Source organism: Coptis chinensis, chromosome 5 (genome assembly GCF_015680905.1).
Source record: "Coptis chinensis isolate HL-2020 chromosome 5, ASM1568090v1, whole genome shotgun sequence".
In the NCBI taxonomy this organism is placed as follows: Eukaryota; Viridiplantae; Streptophyta; class Magnoliopsida; order Ranunculales; family Ranunculaceae; genus Coptis; species Coptis chinensis.
Window position 1 is genome coordinate 5,942,625 of NC_141460.1, and position 18,061 is coordinate 5,960,685.

The 18,061-nt window shown below is 35.4% G+C and overlaps 1 protein-coding gene across 1 annotated transcript; it reads left to right on the plus strand.

Moving 5' to 3' along the window:
• The first annotated feature begins 915 nt into the window (after window positions 1–915).
• On the plus strand, window positions 916–10,272 carry LOC147496407 (Tetratricopeptide repeat (TPR)-like superfamily protein). The gene is made up of 3 exons (XM_086559436.1): window positions 916–2,126; window positions 2,362–3,418; window positions 8,451–10,272. The coding sequence occupies exons 1-2, from the start codon at window positions 1,239–1,241 to the stop codon at window positions 3,403–3,405; spliced, it is 1,932 nt and encodes a 643-aa protein (XP_086415562.1). The 5' UTR covers window positions 916–1,238; the 3' UTR covers window positions 3,406–3,418; window positions 8,451–10,272.
• Window positions 10,273–18,061: the final 7,789 nt, after the last annotated feature.

An 18,061-nucleotide genomic window follows, 5' to 3' on the forward strand; every position in this document is an offset into this window, starting at 1 on the left:
TATAAACTTATACATTTCAAAATGCAGATGCACCATGTTATAAATTATATATTTTAAAATGCAGATGCACCACGTTATAAATTATACATTTTAAAATGCATACACACCACGCATTTTAAAATGCAGATACAAAATGCATTTGATTATTTATTTTGTGGGTTTGATTAACTACTATTAAATGAAACGGGTTGGTTTAGAGTTTAATGTTTATAAATTTAGGATATAGGGATTAGGGTTTAGTGTCTTAAGATTTAGGCTTTAGGCTTAGGGTCTAGTTTATAGGGGTTAGGGTTTAGTGTCTTAAGATTTAGGGTTTAGGCTTAGGGTCTAGTTTATAAAGATTTTGGGTTTAGTGTCTAGTGGTTTGGAGTTTAGACTTAACGACTAGTGTCAAATGCCTCCATTTTGGAGGCATAATATTTTTAGTTTTTTCATTTTTCTGTATTTTTTAAGCATCTTATGGCACAAGCTCTTGGTTTTTCCCTCGCTCATACACTTTCGATGCACCCTAGATGCCTCTTTTCATTATATGCATTTTAAATGTGAAGGCGGGCAGTAGTTATAAGTGAATTTTTTGTGTGAAATTCAATTTTTGTTTTGTATCCCACTAAATTTCCAAGTGAGGATATTTTTCGCCTATTCCCGTAAAATTGGATAACAGGTGGTTAGTTCCATATTCTAGTCAAATTGGGGTATTAAATTCTAAACAAATTTAAGAGGAGTCTTAGGACTACTAAATATTTATAACTAACTCCTCTAAACTAATTTTCTGTTTGGGAAATACCCCAAATTATTTGGAAAATATTATTAGATTTATGACAGTTATTGGAGTATAACAAAAAAAAATTGTTAGTTATAGAGTATGGAAATGTTTTGTTGGGTATGTCCAAGATCACCCAATTAAAATCCCCTCCTCCTAGAAGATTTGACTAACTAGAAGCTATTATTAAGTCTAGAACAGTATATATAGCACAGACTTGACAGAACACATGGCCTTGTCTGGAAGCTATTCATTATCGAAATTATTCTAGTCATTGTCCATGTCGGCTGTGTCCAAAAATATAGGTGACCCAAATAAATTCTATCTGCAGTCTGAATTGAACATCAATCATCATATGTGTCTGGAATTCTGAATACTGTTGAGCCCGTAAACATTTAGGCCCAATCGGCTTTAACCACTTTTTAAAATTAAAATTGTCCAAAAAAACAAAAAAACAAGTCTTGGCGCCAAAGTTTCAATGAATTTTTTAGCTACGACAAAAAATTTGCATTTTCCCACTAATAATGCAAACCTGAAAACGTTGTTCAACAAATATGTAGACAAAACATGTGTGTATTCATGGAACAGAGTCATAGCTGAGTTAGCACGTAGTCGCAATTCCCTCGAAGCACTTCGAGCTTTTGCTTCATTGAGAAAACTATCTCTCATTCCTAACCGTTCAACCTTTCCTTGTACCGTTAAATCATGTTCAGCTCTTTTAGATATTCTTTCAGGAAAACAAACTCACCAACAAGCTTTGGTGTTTGGGTATGAATCAGATTTGTTTGTTTCTTCTGCTTTAATAGACATGTACTCAAAATGTGGGGTTTTAGGTGATGCTAGGAAACTGTTTGATGAAATTACTCAGAGGAATATTGTTACGTGGACGTCGATGTTTACTGGGTATGTACAGAATGATAATGGGTATGAAGCATTGGTGTTATTTAAGGAGTTTTTGAGGGAAGATAGTGTGAGTGTTGATTCAATTGCATTGGTTTCAGTTTTATCGGCTTGTTCTCGTGTTTCGGGGAAGGGTATTACGAGAGGGGTTCATGGGCTTTTGATAAAAAGTGGATTTGAGGGAGAATTGGGCGTTGGGAATACTTTGATTGATGCTTATGCTAAGTGTGGTAATGTGAGTATTGCTAGGAAAGTTTTTGATGGGATAGGTGAGAGAGATGTGGTTTCTTGGAACTCTATGATTGCTATTTATGCGCAGAATGGTTTGTCGATGGAGGCCTTAGAGGCGTTTTATGCAATGGTGATTGAGAGAGAAGTGGAGTATAATGAGGTTACTCTGTCTGCTGTGTTATTGGCCTGTTCTCATGCTGGTGCTTTGCAGCTAGGGAAGTGCATACATGATCAGGTACGTTCATTTATTCATGATAAGGCCAGTTTAATTTTTCAGTAGATATATATTAGTCTTTTACGATGTCTGCAACTAGCGTTAGTAAATAAGAACTGATACTCTGATATTCATATTTTAGAAAGTTCCACTCAATACTCACTTCAAGTATTTAGGCAACATGAGAGAGATAATTATCATATGCGTGAAAGGTTTGACCTCGTCCAATTCAGCCAAAAACTTGTCTTTTCCACAGGTGATCAAAACAGATCTGGAGGACAATGTGTTTGTTGGTACTTCAGTTATTGACATGTATTGTAAATGTGGGAGAGTAGAAATGGCAAGAAAGGTATTCAACTGCATGAAGGAAAAGAATGTCAAGTCGTGGACTGCCATGATTTCAGGCTATGGCATGCACGGACATGCCAAAGAAGCTCTTGAAGTGTTGCATTTGATGCAAAGGGAAGGTGTGAAGCCAAATTACATAACATTCGTGTCAGTTCTAGCTGCTTGCAGCCACGCAGGTCTTTTGGAAGAAGGGCGGCATTGGTTTCACACAATGAGTCAAGAGTTTCATATAGAACCTGGAGTTGAGCATTATGGATGCATGGTTGATCTTCTCGGACGAGCTGGTTGTTTGGATGAGGCCTATAACTTGATCAAGAAAATGAAGGTCAGACCTGACTCTGTCGTCTGGGGTGCTCTTCTTGGTGCTTGTAGAGTTTATAAAAATGTGGACCTAGGAGAAATCTCTGCGAAGAAATTGTTCGAATTAGACCCAAACAACTGCGGTTATTATGTCCTGCTCTCCAACATATATGCTGATGCAGGGAGGTGGAAAGATGTGGAGAGGATGAGAATTTTCATGAAGAGCCATGGGCTCGTTAAACCACCTGGATTCAGTTTGGTAGAAGCAAAAGGTAGAGTTCATGTATTTTTGGTTGGTGACAAAGACCATCCTCAACACAAAGAGATTTATAGGTACATGGAGAAATTATCCATTAAGATGCAGGCTGCTGGTTATGTGCCTGACACAACATCAGTTCTTCACGATGTTGATCAGGAAGAGAAGGAAACGGTCTTGCTCGTACACAGTGAGAAGCTGGCAGTTGTGTTTGGAATTATGAATACTGTTCCCGGGTCAACAATTCAGGTCTTAAAGAACCTTAGGGTTTGTGGCGATTGTCATACTGCTATTAAGTTTATTTCAAAGATTGTCAATCGAGAGATTGTGGTAAGGGACTCGAAGCGGTTTCATCAGTTTATAGATGGGTTATGCTCTTGTGGAGACTATTGGTGATCAACTAAATCAGGTAAGCTTCAACTTTGAAGTCATTTATGATTCCAAGCCATGTTGATAGAGAAATTGTGGCAGTGATCCATAAAGGTATAATGTATGGAACCATGTTACACACCACAAGCACAAACGCACATAACAGCGAACAGAAAAAATTGTTTATGCTCAGTAGTTTATATATAACATATTATTCAGGCTATGTTCTTGTGGGAATTGCCACAGATTTTCTTATTCAAGTAAATAGGTAACAGTACCCTATTGTTAACAGTAAATTATAGGAGAAATTGTCATTTCATATTTAAGTACGGTAGGTAGGTAAACTAGTGATTATGTTTGTTGTTTTTTCGTTTTTTGAATTGTTATGGGGTTGGACCCTACCTGCACTGATTAATTAAAATCCTACATAATGTTTCCAACAGCATTCTCTTTTACGAGTGTCAAGAGATGCATCTAAAGGTGGTGTGAAATACATAACAGGATACCCATCATCACATTTCGCTAAGTAGTCCGCTGCTCGATTTGTCTCTCTGTAGCAGTAACTTACATTACACCACTCCATCTGTTCCTTCTTCAAGAAGATGGACCTAACAGTGTTCTGAGTTCTGACAATTCCAAGGGGACTGGGTAATTCCATTGACAATGTGCACAGCAAGTATAGAGTCTGAACTTACCTGAACCCTTCTTATGCCAACCTTCAAAACCCATCAACTTCTGCTTCAGTTGAAAGTAGTTCCTGGTGCAGAATGGACTTGTCCCTGTTGCATCCACTACAAGCAAACACAACACTACCAACATGATCCCTAGCTGTTTCTGCAAAACCACAACTATTGGCATTTACAGCTCCATCAGTGTTGAGGTTGAACGTGCCAGCAGCTGGTTTCTTCCATTGACAAACCACCGGTTCTCTAACCTTGTTCACTCTGTGATGTGAGGACACATGATGATTAGCATGTGCCACGCACATGCTTACATATTTCTATTATTTAGGAATAGAGTTTGGTTTCCTATTTGGTTTCTAATTAGGATTTAGGAATAGAGTTTGGTTTCCTATTTGGTTTCTAGTTAGGATTTAGGAATAGAGTTTGGTTTCTATTTAGGTTTCATTGATTGTTTATAAATACCATTGTAAACAAAAGATGAGCAGACTTGATTTATTATTAGATTGAATTTATGAAATTCGTTTTTATTCATTAAACCCTAGTTTTGGGTATTTTTATACATTGTGTATCTATTGTTCTTGCTTCCGCGACAAAGATACATTAAATTGGTATCAGATTTCAACAACTTTCTTGGTTATTTTGCTATGGCAAATCAAGAACGAGGTCGTGGTAGACCTCCCGGAGTTAATACAAGGCTGAATCGAGTAGAAGACGTGATTTTGGATATGCAATAGATGATGCAAAATCAGAAAGGCAAAGCAAAAGCAATTGACATTGAGCAGACTTTAGGGATTGAGAAGGTAGCAGATGACAACTTACCTGCCCAAGACTCCAATCTTGATATTGACTCAGCTAATTCGTCAAGTTCCTCACTTCCTCTACTCTCGCATCGTCGCCATCATGCACCCTCGCATCATAACTCCTTAGCTTCAACTTCCAATTCTAAAGTTGTCGATTTGGGTGTTTCTCACAACCCCAAACAGTAACAAATAGACATTCCCAACAGAGAGGAATCACCTTTGACCCCATTATCTCCTATTCGAAAAGATCGGCGTTATCTTCCTCCCATTAATCCTTTTCACGGCAAGGCCTTGGAAACTCAGATCTACTATCAAAAAAGTAGTGATAAACTTCCTCACTCACCACTTCGAGTTCGTCAACAACAACAACAAAGAGATGATTCCCAACTACAAAATAATCATCTACCTCACCGTCAAGGTAGAAATCAGCAAGGTGGTGGCCAAAATCAGCAAGGGAGGCGAGGAAGACAACACACAGAAGAGAAACTAGGAAGAGATGTTCGACGGGAAAAAGATGAACTCCTTCCTGGTCGTGCACTTCCCCATCGGGCCCAAAAACAAAATACTAATGGGCCAGCAGGTCAAGCCCATGTTTTTAATAATAGGTCATACCACTAGCCCCATTGATGTCCCAACCATGGTCCAGCCCAAGACCATGATTCGTCTGATTCTCCACCAAGTACACTGCAACGAAATCGCCGCCAACCACGCCGTAGCGCTCCTGCTTTTGATCTGCCAAATCCTTCAAATTCTTCATCTGGTCCTTCTCCACCGCATCATGGTAACCACAATAATAAAAACCAAAGGCGCGGGCAACACCACAATTGGCAAAATAATGTAGGTAATTTTGATATTAATCGTCTTTTGCGAATTTTGGAGAAAACTCAAATGGGCGATATACGTTTAGATTTGCCTGAATTTGATGGCAAATTAAAGGCTGATGGCTTTGTGGATTGGTTGACTAAGATTGAGAAAGTCTTTCATTATAAGAACATGATGAATCCCAAGTGTGTTAAATTGGTGACTACTAAATTAGCGGGTTATGCACTTGTTTGGTGGGATGAATTACAATTAACTCGTGAACAGGCAGGCCGTCACAAAATTACTACATGGAACAAGATGCGCCGTGAGTTAAAGAAAAAATTTATTCCTTATGACTATGAAAGGGATTTGTTCATGCGTCTTCAGAACTTGAAACAGAGACTTCAAATTATGACTGCATATACTGAGGAGTTTTTTTTGCTGTGTACTCGAGCTGACTTGTCTGAGTCCGTAGATCAAAAAGTTTGGAGATATTTAAATGGTTTACGGAACTCAATTCGAGAGGAATTAGCTTTCAAGGATATTTATGATATGTCTGACGCCATTAAATATGCCCTCAAAGTTGAAGAATTGCTCTGCTCTTCTCATTCCACTACTGCTAGTGCCACTCCTGTTGCCTCTTCTTCTAAACCACCCCCTCCTACTAGACTGGGTCCTGCTACATGCTACGAGTGCAAGGAGATTGGACATGTTCGCAGCGACTGCCCTAAATGCAAGCGCGTTGGTTTAACACAGGATGAGGAGCATCTCACTCTTCTAGAGGCAGAACCCACTGAGATTTGTGGAACTTTGACTCCCGCAGATTCCGGTTGTCCCATGTTGATTGTACGCCGTTCTTTAATCACTCCAGTTGTTAAGCAGGATCCTATGTCATGGCTTCGTCATAATATTTTCCGTACACGTTGCACATCAAATGGCAAGTTGTGTAATGTTTGTGTATCCCTAACCTGTCTATGAATACTCTTGCACTGATGCTGTCAAGTACTTTTACCTGGTTCATTGTGTACATTTCCATGTCTTCAAGGAGCTAAGCTAAAACCAGTTGAGGGGGTCCTAATGTACCCTTGAATATATTTAAGTCCTCTACTGCCATATAGCACACACAGTTGCACACAAGTAAGCTCTCTTGATTTCAACTTCAGGGCTGTTGTTCTTGCAAGTTTGCAGGATCTTGGGCCATTCATTATTTGAGGAGGAACCAAGAGGACCCATGCCAATTTTGGCTTTCACCCCCTGCCAGATTATTCTAGTGTAAGGGAAATCAAAGAATAGATGCCAGAATTCTCATTGTGCAGACCACAAAGACTACAACAAGAGTGCTGCCGAATACCTTTGTTGACCAATTATCCTGTGTAGACAAGCTTCCAGAAAGTAGTTGCCATTTGCAGAGAGAATGCTTGGGAATAACAAGCTTACCCCACACAAGTTTTGACCAGATTACATTGCATTTAATATTTTTTGTTATGTTTGTTGTTATATTGCATGATATTTTGTTTATTCTAGCATGTGTTATTGGGTATGATACCTCATATCTGGATAGTTCAGAAAGGTTAAATAACTTCTCTGTCAATTGTGTTAACAACTGTCTGATTGTAGGTAATTTATTGAGTAAAAAGCAATATAGAGTTCATGCTTGATGTCAATTGTCAAGCTCCCGATCGAAGTCATGTTTTTGATACTCATTATACGTATTAAAAGTGTTTCTCGAGGTTTAGAAGAAGTGTTTGACAATTGATTTGGTTAATTGTGAAGTTAAATAAGAAAAACAAATACTTAAAGTATATTCTATTTCCCTATGTCCTACTTATGTATTCATGCAATTGTTTGCGCGAAAACTTTTGCAATTTACTATCTACTGTTATCGTATTAAGAGAAGTAAAAGTAAAAATTGAGGCTACGCCTTGTAGGTCAGGCTACCCTGACACCCCTCCCCAACATGACATCCCAAATTGACACCCCTACCTAAAAGTGGACCTACACAATGAGTTAATGGCTGATTTCTTGGGACATTATGTTCCTATCATGGATGTGTGTCCACAAAAAATAGCTCATTGCAATATGTCCAGCATTGTCAAAAGTCGTTTGCAAAATTGAAAGATTGTGGGCGGTTACATTAGTCGCAAACTTAAACACGGTTTGTGACGATGTTAGACACATCAAGATGAGCTCATTTTTTGCACGGTGAGGAGATCAAATCCAAATAAAAACATACATTAACTCGGCGTGCAAGTCCAGTTTTGAGTACTGAAGTCAATTCTGGAAGTCATATAGAGCTGTCAAGGTAGCCTGACCATTTTAATGCGTTGTGTATATATCGTGTTTTGCTTCGTTGTCACTCCTAGAACGCAGTTTATGAGGTTAACACTGTGTAAGTTAGAGTTCTAAGAGGACATCTCCCGAGGGGATTTAAGGACCACATTTTTTCCGAATTCTATTATGTTAAACCCTGATATTTTCTTATATATATATATATAGTGATACAGGGTCGAACTAAGTAAGGCTATATCCTCTTTTTCTCTCTTTTCTCTCCAAACTTTCTTCTCCATTAACTATAATATAATTACTTTTTTTTTTTCTTTTAAAAATTAGACTTGCTTAAGCTGTGGACAATTTACTGTGCAGAACCATAACGACTTGAAGTTAAAGAAATGGAATAACACTATGCCTTTTCTGTATCTTCATATAAGAAACTAATTGTACCAATGGCACTTAGCATTTCTGCTTGTTTCCGAGGGCCAATAACTCACTCTCAAATACTTGTTTGCAGGAGCATGAACAACACAACAACATCAATTTTCAATTAAACTTTTGCCACCTAGACAGTTCCAGACTGTTGTTCGGGGAGCGGATTACGAAGTATTTGTTTAACACCATCCATTTTCTCCAAGAAGTACTGCCACCTAAGCAATGAAGGGATATGGAAAATGCTTTAAAAAATGAACACATATGCCACAAAAGCTACTGGTGAGCAGTATGAGAGGAAATCTGATGGTGATGGAAATTCTGCAAATCAGTTTATGCAGTGAGTCCAGTAAGCTTATGCTTATAGTTCTAAGTTGCCAAGGAGCTGAGGATACAGATGTTTTGATACCTGATATCGTCCTTTGTAGTTTGTACACGTAATACACTTTTTGATATATCTTGAGGTCGGAAGGATTTTATTGAGCCAGCAGAAGTTGAGTACCTCCTGAGATCATTAGCTGAGAAGGGGACTTCATACAGTAAGATTTGTTTCAGCAAAAGAAGCTTTCTGATAGGAGCAGCTCGTGTTGCAGAGCCCATCTTACTGTCCGGTAAGGATCAATTGCTGGAAGTAGACTTATCAGACTTTATTGTGGGAAGCCTGGAAGCAGAATAACTAGAAGTAATCAATACCTTCTTATCAGCTCTGGAAGGTTTTATGTTAATATCTCTGGATCTCTCAAAAAATGCCTTGGGTGAGAAGGGTGTTAGCCGTTAGGGCATTTGGGGTTCTCCTGAAAACCCAGAATAGTCTGAGGAAGCTCTATTTGATGAATGATGGAATCTCTGAGGAAGCTGCACGAGGGATTTCTGTGGTTGTAAACCGTTCTCCTGCGTTGGAAGATTTTTGTTGCTCTACTATGAGGAAGTGGGCTCTGAAGGAGTTACCTTCATTGAGGCACTTAAACATGTGTTGGTTTGTAGAAGTTTTGTCCGAGGGGCAATATGTTTTGGAGTGGAGGCTGGTGTAGCTCACAGTCGACCTCTTTCATCTACTGCAGATCTTATTGTGACCCGAGCTACCTTAATCTTGAAGATGATGGGATACTTGCTATTGCAAATGCTCTTAACGTATCTGCTCATCACTTGAAGTACTGGAGTCTGGAGATCACTGGAAACGAAATCACAGATGAAGCTGTGCTGCTTTGACTGCTTCTATTGTGTCAAACCAGTTGCTTACCAAGCTCAACTTGTCTGAAACTCTGAGAATGAGCTAAATGATGGGAGCGCTTTTCTGATTGGCAAGGCATTGGAAGGTCACAAGAAGTTCATATGCCGTAAAGTTGGAAGAGGGCTGGGGCAAAGGCTGTGATACAGAAGCCTGAATCATAATGCTGAATTTCAATGGAAATTATGTCTCTCTGATGAAGGCATTGATGAGGTAAATGCAGAATTTAAGAGATCTCCTAGTAGGCTCGGGCCTTTAGATGAAATGAACCACCCTGAAGGGGAAGTAAACAACAAAACGGTGAGGAGCAAGGAAACAAGGATTGCAATGACGAGGAAGAATTGAGATTGAAGCTTAAGCGTTTTCATGTCAGCCAAGAAGACTAGGAATGTTCTCTATTTGTTTCTCTGACATGTGGTATACTACATTCTTCTCACTTCTTTTTCCCTTTGTGTATAAGTAATAGTTTACCACTTTTCACACACACACAAGTGACAGAACCATGTCTAGTTTATGGTTCACTGTTGTTTCACTAGTTCAACAGTCCAGGTACTTTTCCTAATCACATCATCCTACTTCATTTCATATATTGTGAAGTCATCTTTGCTTTAAAAAATTGTGATTTCGTATACAGCATTTTTTCGGAGGAATGCATTTTCCACTTAAGATGTGGACCTATTAGATTAAAGTTGCATAATTACTTTCCTCTTGTGTTACTAATTAGATTCCACTAGATTTTTGGACCCGTTCATCGAACGGGGCCGTTTTTATATGATTTTTATGTATAAAAAATATTACTTCGAAACTATATTAAAATATGGGTTGTATACAAATGTGGAGTTAAGTGATAAGCCCATTTGGTAATCTGTAATACGAACTAAATTGACCACATACAATCCAATTTTATCGCTTAGGTCCATAGTGCACTTCTTAGGGCTATAGTGCATCTTAGACATAGCCCATAATAAAGTCTATTAACCCATTTAATTGTGGTTGAGTTTAATTTTTTAATGAAAATGTGTCATTGGTTTATTTATTAAGACATTTTTGTTGATGTATAAACTTGTACTTACTGAATCATTAAGTTTTGATGGAAGGATAATCAAATAATTGGAACAATAAAATTTGTATTAACCGAACTATTATTTATCTGTTACTATTTATCAACGTATGTGGAATTTATAGTTAAAATATTACAAACAGGTCTGCAACTTTACATATTTTATTATTATATATATTTTTATATTATGTTTAAAAAATGTTATTTCAAAACTATATTAAAATGTGGGTTGTATACAAATGTGAACTTAAGTCATAAGCCTTTTTGGTAATATTTAATACGAACTAAATTGACGCATACAGTCTAATTTTATCGCTTAGGCTCATAGTGCACTTATTAGGGCTATAGTGCATCTTAGACATAGCCCATAATAAAGTTTGTTAACCCATTTAATTGTGGTTAAGTTTAATTTTTTAATTAAAATGTGTCTTTGGTCTGAGTATTATTTATTAAAAACTTTTTATTGATGTATAAACTTGCCCTTATTGAATCGTTAAGTTGTGATGGAAGAAGAATCAAAGAATTGGAACAATAAAATTTGTATTAACCGAACTATTATTTATCTGCTACTATTTATCAATGTATGTGGAATTCATAATTCTTTTTTTATAAAACCTTCATACATTATATGTGGAATTTATAGTTAAAATATTACAAACAGGTCAACAACTTTGCATAATATTGTTTGAATATGCTGTAACATTGTTTTAACAAAGCGTTAGAGTGTATTTTGTATGTATGAATAGTGTATCAAGCCAAAAAAATGTACGAACAACGTATTTTGCATAATATTGTATGAATAGTCGTCTAAACATTGAGTTGTCCATAACCATACTGTAAGGCATCAACTTCGTATACGATGCAGTGTTCTTCTTGTCGTGTCTGAAAAAGGCCAATAACACATGCTTAGATGCCAAAGGAGAATGCAACTAACCACCAGTTCTTGATGATGAAAGAAGTAACTCATTAACAGGAAGTTTCAATTTGTGCTTTGTAACTCTTAAAAGATTCTTACTGTATAGTCTACCATCATTTACATTGTAACAATGATTTCCTTATTTCAAGTATCAATTATATGGATTGCAGATATATAGACAATTATTCAAAGTACCTTCGAATACCACCTAAGTTGCATAACGAATACTTGTAATGTAGTTTGTTCTAGTACCACCAATCAAAACAAATAACCAATCGCAACCTTCATGCTGAACCACCTAAAATAGTTCGATTTGAATGTATTAGTGAGATAGACTCATATTCTATATAGCTCAGTGATTGCACACACTTTCTGATACTTTCATCCATTCACTTCTCTTTTAATTAGTAAGGTAAATGTTCCAGATGGAGAGCCAAAACATCCAATAACCCATCAGTTAGTGCTGCAATTTCGTGTATAGAGTACGGGGTACCTAGAATGTAAAAATGATTTTCCTTTCATATTGTTCATGACATGGAATAAAAGTCACAACCACCCCTGTTTCTACGTACTGTAATGTAATAAACTTAAAAAGTATGAGCACTAAAAGTGAAGAAATTAATAAATTCATATAAAATGAGCATATATGTAAGTGTAGTTTGTAAATCGCTTGTGACGACATTTCAAGTGGCAGGCATGCATGGTCATGACATTTGTTAATTAATACAACTGATTTGTTGAAGTAGGTGGAGTGTGGAAACGCCAAAGGCATTTCTTCATGTGTGTTGAAAGCACACAAACATGTCCAGATAAATGTACCGAAAAAAGAGGAAAAACATACTAATGAAGGTTCTACAGTTCTACGTTTGTGCTTAAGATACATTTCAATGATCTCATCGTTTGGAAAATTCTTCTCAGTAAAGACTCTTCGTTTGATAGGCACAATTAGGTGTGCAATTAAACAATTTTGAATCAATGAAAAACAATACAACAAATAGATAGCTCTTGCTTCAAGTTCTTTTAGATCTTTTTTTACACATTGTCATTGATTTTTTTTACTTGATATTTTATTTTATTTTCTCACATTTTATCTTGGTCACATGTTTTAGTTAAATTTCGTTTTCAATTGAAATAAATTTATTACAAAAAAAAAAATGGAAATTCATTTTAGCAATTTTATGGACTGATTAATTGTCATTTAGCAAGAAACTTTGAACATATATACTCCTTTAAATTAGTACGTATACAACATATTATCAAAATATAATAAGCAAAGAATTCAGACAATTAGGCGACTATTGGGGACATGAACATTCCTAGTGAGTGTTTGATCCATAGTTATTGAAAAAAAAAATTGAAACTAAGCAACAAAATGAAATGTCACTATTTTTTTTTTATACATGCTGAAGTGATGGAAAACAAAGAATATCTTTTACATACTCACCTAGTTTGTCAATGTTTTTTTAAATGATACAACAGAAGATGTTTTTCTTTCGTGATGTTATTAAGGAAATGAGCATTTCCAATGAAGGAAACCAAGATGACCCTAAGCTTGTACACCATTGCTCAGTACTAATAGCCCAATACACCTCCCACACCTCCCAATACGCCATATCGTCTAGCTAAAAACTCGAGAGTTTTGTCTCAAACGACACGCGCAGATCGCTTGAGTGTACATTTTACAGTCCAATTTTATCGCTTATGCCCATAGTGCCAAATTTTACTTCAAAAGTATATTAAAATTGCATACAGTCCAATTTTATTGCTTAGGCCCATAGTGTTATAGTGCATCTTAAACATAGTCAATAATAAAGTTTGTTAACCCATTTAATTGTGGTTGAGTTTAATTTTTGAATGAAAATGTGTCCTTGGTCAGAGTATTATTTATTAAGAACTTTTTATTGATGTATAAACTTGTACTTATTGAATCGTTGAGTTGTGATGGAAGAAGATTCAAAGAATTGGAATGATAAAATTCGTATTAGCCGTACTATTATTTATCAATGTATGTGGATTTTATAGTTAAAATATTACAAACAGGTCTGCAACTTTACATAATGTTGTTTGAATATGGTTTAACATTGCTTGAACGAAGTGTTAGAGTGTATTTTGTATTTATGAATAGTATATCCAGGGAAAAAAATGTACGAATGTCAAAAGCTGAAAGTCTTCTAAATATGTATATATTTTACGAAAACCCAAACTTTGGCCCATAGTCCATTAATTTGTTGGAGTTTTGTGATGGTGTAGGTGTCTAAACATTGAGTTGTTCATAAAATTGTTTTGGTCTCATTGTTTATTTTAAAATAAAAACCCAATGCATTTTTTTTTAAAGGGGTAGTGTTACATGGACTTACTTTTTAAACATACTATTGCAACTGAATATTTGGATAATGTTGGTTTGCATTCCAATACACGCGGATAATGTTATCGGGTGTGGTAGTGTGTGAATATGGGTTTTGTACACAACAATTTTTGAGAGCCTGACATAGTTAGTCTATTAGTTTTGAGGAGCTGCTGAACGTGCATAGCAGGAAAGGTGATGATCTGTCAGTGATTGGCAGACTTCTACTTCTACTTCTTGGAGTATTCTTCCCTACTATTCATTGGCGTCCTACAAAAATTGTTCCGCGGATTGTTGTAGCTTTGCATTTATTCTTATATGTATCTTCTAGGCATATTTTCTTCTATAATGATTCTGAATTTGATTGATAAAACATCACTAAAAAGAATGTGAGCGATGGTTGTTATTATTTTCAAAAAGTTATCCCTTCAGATCCCAGACCATTTTTTTATATAGGTTGAAAGATTTTGGAAGGATGAGCTCGGTACCGAAGTTATTATATAAGGTTGAAATCTTGAAGATCATACTGGCAGTTATATGATGTCAGTTATATGTAGTATACCCGTTCATATCTGCTATCTGCTATTGCATGATGTGTGAAGTTCAAGTCTTAGTGCAAGGTATATGATTAGCAATGGTTCTATTTTCAGCAGTTTAGTACCCCCTGTATGCATGCACTAAGTGCTACATATATTCGGATAAGAGATTCTATGTTGAACTTACTGTCAAAACTCGAAAGTCATTGAATTTCATTGTTGCTGGAGTCGGTAAAATTGGTAATAGCTGGAGAGATTATTTTTGTAGAAAATTCTGTGATGTAATTCCAGTTGATGGCTAAACATTTATGTGACTAACTTTCACATCATACTCAATAAAAAATAAAAAAACGCCAAACCAAACCAAGTTATGTATTGTTAACAATCTCACATTTGCTGAAGTATCACCTGCAATGAATGATACCAAAGAAGAGTACTAATCCTCATGGTTTTCTTTTTTTTATTTTGAAACCGTTTTTTTCCTCTTTGTTGCTTTTGCCCTTGTTTTGGCTTTTCTCAATGTCTTTCATTTCTTTAATTTTTTTTTCGAGACAATATATTTTATCTTTGTTGTGTTTATCATCAACCAAACAATCTAGCATAATATTTCTGAGAACGTCGAGTTGATTCTGTTTCTCTTCAACCTCTTTTCTTTTCTTCATAAGTTCTTTGAAATTGAAGTTTTCAATTTCTATATCACGTTCATCCTTTATAAACTGTATTGCGTGAAAAGCTGCTGAATCCTCTGCTTTTGAAACAGAATATGTAGTGCTTCCATCAATTTCTTTAGCTACGACGTCTTCATTGTTAAAGAATAAGTCTTTTGGTACCTTTAATGTTACAGTGCTTTTGAATCGTCCGTTCTCTAATTCTGTGTTGTAGACCGGATCTTGTTGAACGTTAAGTCCCGCTTCTAGAATTTCCTTTAGCAATTTTTTTTTTTTTTACATAAGCTGTAATTTTTTCATACGCCATTATCTGCAATATACATAATAAAATTTATAAATTATTTATCCAATACTCTTTAATATAATAAAAAAAAAAAACAATCAATATGAAATGAACTCAGAAAAGAATTGTATATAATGGAGAAGAGGAAAAAAGTAGGCTACCTGGTTTTTGGATACGTGTAGTGCAATTGTTTTTTTTGTACATATATATAGGAGATAAGGTATGATTTGTATATATCTTAAATTAGTTTTTTTTTTATATATATAGGAGATAAGGCATGATTTGTATATATATCTTAAGTTAGTTTTTTTTTTTCAAACTTATCTTAAATTAGTTTTTTTTTTTTCAAACTTATCCATGTATTATTGGGCCTAGGCCCAACAAATTTGATAAGACATATTTTAAGCGGGTATTTGTATCGGCAACTTCTATTCAAATTAAACATTTTCTAATCTTACCGAGGCAAAGAAAAAAGTTTGAATTTATGAGCTAAAGAAGGGTGATATCTCTATCAATGTCACCAACTATGGTGCAACCATACTATCATTTGTTCTCCCTGATAACCAAGGTTTTATTTTATTTTCGCGTGAAATGTATTACGCCTCCAGCTTCATCCCCAAATCCACAGTTGAAGATTTTTTTTTTCTTAATTTTTTTAAATTTTTTTCCAGGATGTGGTTTCACAGGGCCTTTAGAGCTGATGAGTGGTTGCTATATGTGGTAAGTATCAACAACTATGCTCGTTTTCTTGTTTCCTGGCGCTGGTGTCTCTGAAATGATCCGTCTACTGTTTTGCAGATGGACAACCCTTTTTCCAGTAATGTCCGTGGTTTCTCTTTAGGTCGCATCTTTAACAAGAATGATGAGGTAAATGTCTAGCTTGATATACATTTCTTAGAGAGGTTGGATATGCTTCATTTTCTTTTCTTCTGTCTAAGTCTTTCCTAATGGATGATCAAATTTTGTTTACATAATGGGCAGCTTGTTATGTCGTTTAGTCAAGGGTTTAATGAGGACGGTGAAAACACCAAATCCTGTATACATAAGCTCTTTGGTATAAATAAACGCGCCAATAATTCATTTCGTGTAATGCGATTTTAACGAAATGCAATATGTTCAGCAGTTTCAATAGTGACTAATGTTCATAAATAGTAAACTTTTATTCATAGTGCTATTCCTGCCACGCTCTCATGGTTTATGTGTTGTTGATATAGAAAACTTGTTCGTTTTCTAATTCAAATGTTCTTTAAGTTGCTTCTGCTACAGTTGGGTGTGTGTCCTTGTTTTCCTCGTTGTTGGCATATTTTTTCTTTTCTACGGCCTGTAAAAATAAAAAAATATTTGCTCTTGGAAGTCTTCTTGGTCGAAAATTTTATCCTGTAGATAGTTGTAAAAAAAATATATATATATCATTTTTTATCTCTAACATTGATTTGTTAATTTTTAACAATCAGTAAATGTAAAACGTATTGATTTACCTTTTTCAAAATATTGGCTGTTGCGTAAATTCATCATAAATTTCTCGAGTTTGATCTTGAATACTCGGTTGACAAATCCTTCATTCCTTGAGGCAATTCCATTTTTTTCAATACATTTTGCAATTTCTTCATCGAAGATTGAAATCCATTACAATTTCGATTGGTTTTGTGGACTTTGGATAGCTCGATATTTTTTTTCTAACCATTGAGTTGTCGGTAATATCATCTAAACACACATTGTACATGTCTCGCCGTGATTATTGGTAGTCGGTTGTTTGCCTTCATCTGTATAATAAATGTAAAACTTTATTTTTTTGTAAAAGTAAATGCAAATGTAAAGAAAAATAAATATTTCATTAAGTTATGATGAACTATAGATAATTCAAATCGAAAAAAAACAAAAACATTAATCTGATGGATCTAACACTGTGCTAATCTTCATCCAATATAGAATTTAGCTCGAAAACAACTAAAAAAATAAATTTGATTGATCTAACACTACACTAATCCTCATCAAATTCTGATGAATTATTTGGGATGCTTAGGTAGTCCATTTCCCAATTTGGTCCTCCTATAAGCAATACTTCATTTATTGACTTCAAATAGGCATTTTCTTTTCTCAAGTTTTCAATATATTGATGAAGTTGTTTTTCTCTAGTATTTGCTTCATGTAGCTCTTCACGTTTAGTAATGACTTCTTTGTGGTTGACGTCTAAAACCTCAAATTTGTATATCTGCTGTAGAAAGCGGATAGCGTTTCCTGCAGCTGCATTTTCTGAGTCCACTTTCTTAGTTTGATACGTCCTCGGAAATGATTGGCTTATAGGATAATTTGGATTTTTGAAGGTTTCTCTCATTATCGGTAAATCTATTATGACATTTGCAGCGTATTGGTTGTTTTCAATCTTTGATATGTAAACTGGTTCTCCCTCAATTTTTTCCTTGATGAGAATTTCCTTCAACGCTGTCTTGAGTGAAATATTGTGTTTGGTTTCATACTCCATGAGCTGCATTTTAAAAATTAAATTAGTTAATGATTTGGAATGTGATAGTAACAACAACAAAATGTTTTATAGTTTAAACGAGAACAATTACAACAGTAATCCTGGTTCCACTAAATTACTTTTAGTTACTGAATAAATCCTACATTGACGTAGTTTCCCAGTTTGTGTTCAATTAAGCA

What these genes read in the sequence shown, in the direction of transcription:
- LOC147496407 (XM_086559436.1), top strand. Translation starts at nt 1,239, where the DNA reads ATGAATTTTTTAGCTACGACAAAAAATTTGCATTTTCCCACTAATAAT. An exon ending in GGAAGTGCATACATGATCAG is followed by an intron (nt 2,127 to 2,361) that starts GTACGTTCATTT and finishes TCTTTTCCACAG; the next exon opens with GTGATCAAAACAGATCTGGA.